The sequence below is a fragment of the Cibotium barometz genome, chromosome 9 (genome assembly GCF_041138505.1).
Source record: "Cibotium barometz isolate CiBa-2024 chromosome 9, ASM4113850v1, whole genome shotgun sequence".
Taxonomy (NCBI): domain Eukaryota; kingdom Viridiplantae; phylum Streptophyta; class Polypodiopsida; order Cyatheales; family Cibotiaceae; genus Cibotium; species Cibotium barometz.
Window position 1 is genome coordinate 54,869,995 of NC_141054.1, and position 4,025 is coordinate 54,874,019.

At 39.0% G+C, this 4,025-nt stretch overlaps 1 protein-coding gene across 1 annotated transcript; it reads right to left on the bottom strand.

The window, feature by feature from the left end:
- Nucleotides 1–1,117: 1,117 nt before the first annotated feature.
- LOC147635722 (uncharacterized) lies at nucleotides 1,118–2,310 on the bottom strand. Its single transcript, XM_086802231.1, has 3 exons — nucleotides 2,079–2,310; nucleotides 1,470–1,916; nucleotides 1,118–1,418 (listed from the first exon to the last, which is right to left on the bottom strand). Exons 1-3 carry the CDS (start codon nucleotides 2,193–2,195, stop codon nucleotides 1,242–1,244), a joined length of 741 nt encoding a protein of 246 aa, XP_086658357.1. The 5' UTR covers nucleotides 2,196–2,310; the 3' UTR covers nucleotides 1,118–1,241.
- Nucleotides 2,311–4,025: the final 1,715 nt, after the last annotated feature.

Genomic DNA, 4,025 nt, shown 5'->3' on the forward strand with positions numbered 1-4,025 from the left:
ATAGCTATGTTTAAAAAACTCAAGATAGTCACGGCCATGAAAAACTCTGATTTCTCACACCAATTTTTTTGATCTTTTGGGTTCAAGTTCACCTGTAGTGAACTTAAACAATGAGTCTCGATGATTTCATCACCTTGTCTACCCCAATAGATGAGATAATTTTGGTAAGATTTTGTACGAATTAACAAATAATAACAGATTAGTTAAGATCCTAATTATGAGCTCTTCTCTTATGCATAACTAAACAAAAGAGAACTAAAATCCGTAATACATCATTAGCTTACACACTATATACATTTTTCAATGTCCCTCTCTCTCCCCCCCCATTATCATCAAAACAAATTATGATTGAAGAGGTTTAAAAATGAAAAAATTACACAAATTTGATTTTTTGAGGAAAAGTTGGAGGAGGAGGATGATAAATGGCGAAGAGAGAAAGAACATGAGAAAATCCAACATACAATTGATAATAAGGTTGTAGAAATGAGAGCTCATATCACCAATGGCCTCACTGTTTCTTGTGTGTATATTAAGCATATGGCACACTGTGACAAAGGGATTATAAATGAAAAAAGCATGTTGTATAACTTAACAATGGCCTTCGCTATGATGTCCATTCTTTTGAGTTGGTGGGGTGGGTTTGACTTTGTCCTTATGTATGTGTGTGCGTGTGCGTGTACGTGTACGTGTACGTGCATGTACGTGTGCGAGTGCATGTGCGTGTGCGTGTGCGTGTGCATGGCGTTTGCTAGGGATGGGGGTCAAGTTAGGCATGTGTTCTACTTGTCAGGGATGGAGAGCATTAGATCGATATAGTTCTAAGTAAATAGGAAATATGTTTAGCATCAACCAGAAACTAGCATGAGGTTTACATATATATATATAGGTCAAGGACCCATGGTAAGCATTTTAATCAATACAACTTGGCCACATTTGTGAACCAAAGCCACAAGGGTGTGTGTGTGTTGTTTGTTTTGGGGGCTGTTGGGCATGTGACCTACTTTGTGAGAGGTGGAGAGAGCATTAGAAACAAGCATGAGTTTTACAAATATAGTTCGAACTTCATAGGAACTAGCATGAGATTTATATACAAACCACGTTTAGCATCAATCAGAAACTAGCATGAGATTTACATGTATATAGGTCAAGGAACCATAGTAAGCATTGTGAGAGCTACAAATTAATACAACTTAGAAACATTTGTGAATCAAAGCCGCAAGGGTTAGCAAGTCCGGTGAGACTCAGTGGGTAGGAGCCGAAAGGTCCAAAGAGCTTCCACACCTCGGACACACGGGATTCTTCTTAGACAGTAGAACATACATCAAACATTGTGGGCATCCCGCGCCCATGATCAAACTCCTCTCCTTTGTAATTTCTGCTAATTCAGAGTAACTAGCCTTAAATCTTCGGGACGCAACCTCTTGAGCACCATTTTCAGAGTAACTAGCCTTAAATCTTCGGGACGCAACCTCTTGAGCACCATTTTCCCGCCTCATATCTGATAAAGAGGATGCAGAACTCGAGCATTGAGAAGAGGGTGCATTGTTAATGTTAGTATTATCCTTTGGAACCGATAATGAGGACCCTAATTGCCGACTGAGCGAGCTTAACTCTCTGTGGTAGGGCTTGCCTCCAGCGGCTAATTGCATGTTCTCTGTTAATCTTGAAGCTTTGTGATGGTGATCAATACTTGGCAGTGAGAGGGTTAGCTGCAAAGCCGGATCACCACCTCCATCTTCATCAAAATTGGCGGCGGGGAGGAGCTTCTGTCTCTTCGACTTAGCACGAAGAATCTTTTGCGCCTGATCATGAGTCCAATGTAAACCGTTTTTGGATGACGACAAGGTTTTATCGTGTGTGTTTGTGGGAGGGTGTGATGCTGGTGCCTCCATCTCCTTCAAGTACATCAACCCTGACTGCATGCAATTAGCAAAGCCAATTAGCAGGTTAATTACAGGGTATCATGCAGCTAGTTAATCCTCCACTCTTTCATTAAAACCTGCCAGCCAATTCAACTCAAGAAGAAGAAGACTCGATTAAGCTTAATCCTCTGATTTAATTACAAATTCAAGCCTTACCTTAAGATCTAGGCATCTTTCCCACCCTCGTGGGAGGGGTCGGAGGTCGGAGTCGAGGCAAACTTCTCCACTTTTGTTCACGGCAGTCCATGAGACCTGTGTCGTTGTTTTGGCCATGGTAGCTCAACACTGTATATGCTTGTTAATCTGGGCGTTCCTTTGCTAATTAGAGCTTAAACGACAGCATAAAAGTCTCTTGCGCTGCGCCAGCTAGTGCAAAGACATAACGAGTGGTGTGTTTCATAAGGTGCAATCCCCTAATTATGCCACAATCCCATGAGGACATCATGCCTAGGTTGCTTTAAATGCCCATATGTAAGTCTTATCCTGGCTTCTTAAATCATTTAAATATATGCCTTTTTACCAATTGCTGTAACTACCACCCACCTACTGTCCAAGGAATGAGGACACGGTTCTCTCTTTGTGTGTAATAATAGATTTCTAAAATGCTAATGTATAAAATATCTCTATATTATATAAAGGAAGTGTTTCACAAAACTACCATGAGGCAAGAATTTGAAGGATCAACACGTAGTTTAGAGGTTCGGGCGGCAGATTCGAGGAGAATTTGAAAAATTACAAGCTGGGAATTATATAAGTGTGAAGCCCAAGTTAGCCCTCTAGTACTTTTTAATAAGTTTAAATGGGATTCCCCTTTTTCTCTTGTATATTTTTGTGGATCTAGTTGATGCTTAGGTCAAGATGCATCACTATGCTACAATAAAATAACCTATTTTACTATTTAAGTTGGAATCCTTAAATGTCAAGATTGGCAAGAATCTCCATATCCAAACTTATTCCTGAAAATTTTAGTGAGATTATCCACACAGCACATACTTTTATGTATTTTGTTAAATGTGAGGGCATTTTGTCCATGTATGAAGGCATGTAAAAATAAAGAAAATACATGCACACATCTCAAACACTAGTGAACTATTCGTATATATTTATTCATTTTCAAAAAAAAGTGTGGTGTTAGCATGCATTTGCACAAAAGTTTGAATGTGTAAAAAGGGCTAGGGCCAATACAAGCTAGTAAATCGAAATGAGTGTTACATTCATGCCCATAAAATATAAATTAACTTTTTGTCCTACAAATGCTAAAGCTTTAAGCAAGCAATATGATTTTCTCTCCTACGAAATGCATGCATTCAATACCAATGTACACATAAAGAAACAAAAGGTTGATGCTTTTCTTTGTGGAAAAGAAAGAATCATGGAAGCCAAAAGGTACGTTGAAACTTGAAAGACAAGTCTAGGGTAATGGATGAACAGGTTTATTAGGTTCAACTTCTTTCTTTCTTGTTAAATATTGGGTTTTGTAGGCTCTATAGGCCTTACTAAGGACGTTGATGAATGAGTTCTATGTTTACAAAGGATGTTAATTATTGAGTTCTATGTGTTCCATTAATGACATTTGGTCAACAAAATTTGGTCAACAAAGGCGCAGTGCATTCATCCATTTTTCATGCCTATCTGAGTATTCCAAAATCTAATTTTACTGAACCTTACTTTAATTCTTTCCACCATGGGTTGGAGAGGAAACGATAAATAGTCCCAAATCCCCATCCCCTGACTTCCAAGAAACCAAGTTGTCCTTCTTTTCATTTATTTAGCCTTTAACGTCTCCTGCCACACACAGGATCCATCTTGCAAGTATCACGTGGCTCACCCCTTGCTATGCTTGCCTCATTGCATTAAATTCTCAACTCCTACCTTGGAATTTCATGGAAGGATTGTGAAAAAATCCACTTTTTTCCTCCCCCATTCCCATGCATTTGAACGTTATAATGTAGGGATATTTACCCCACAACATTGAAAGGTAAGTTTTAGCTTGCCCCACTCTTAAGGGTAAAATAGGTCAAGAAGGGTTGAGCAAGCTTCAACCTTGATTCTATAAGGCTTTCACATAGGCATTTTAATCACGCCATTATGCATTTCATTGCA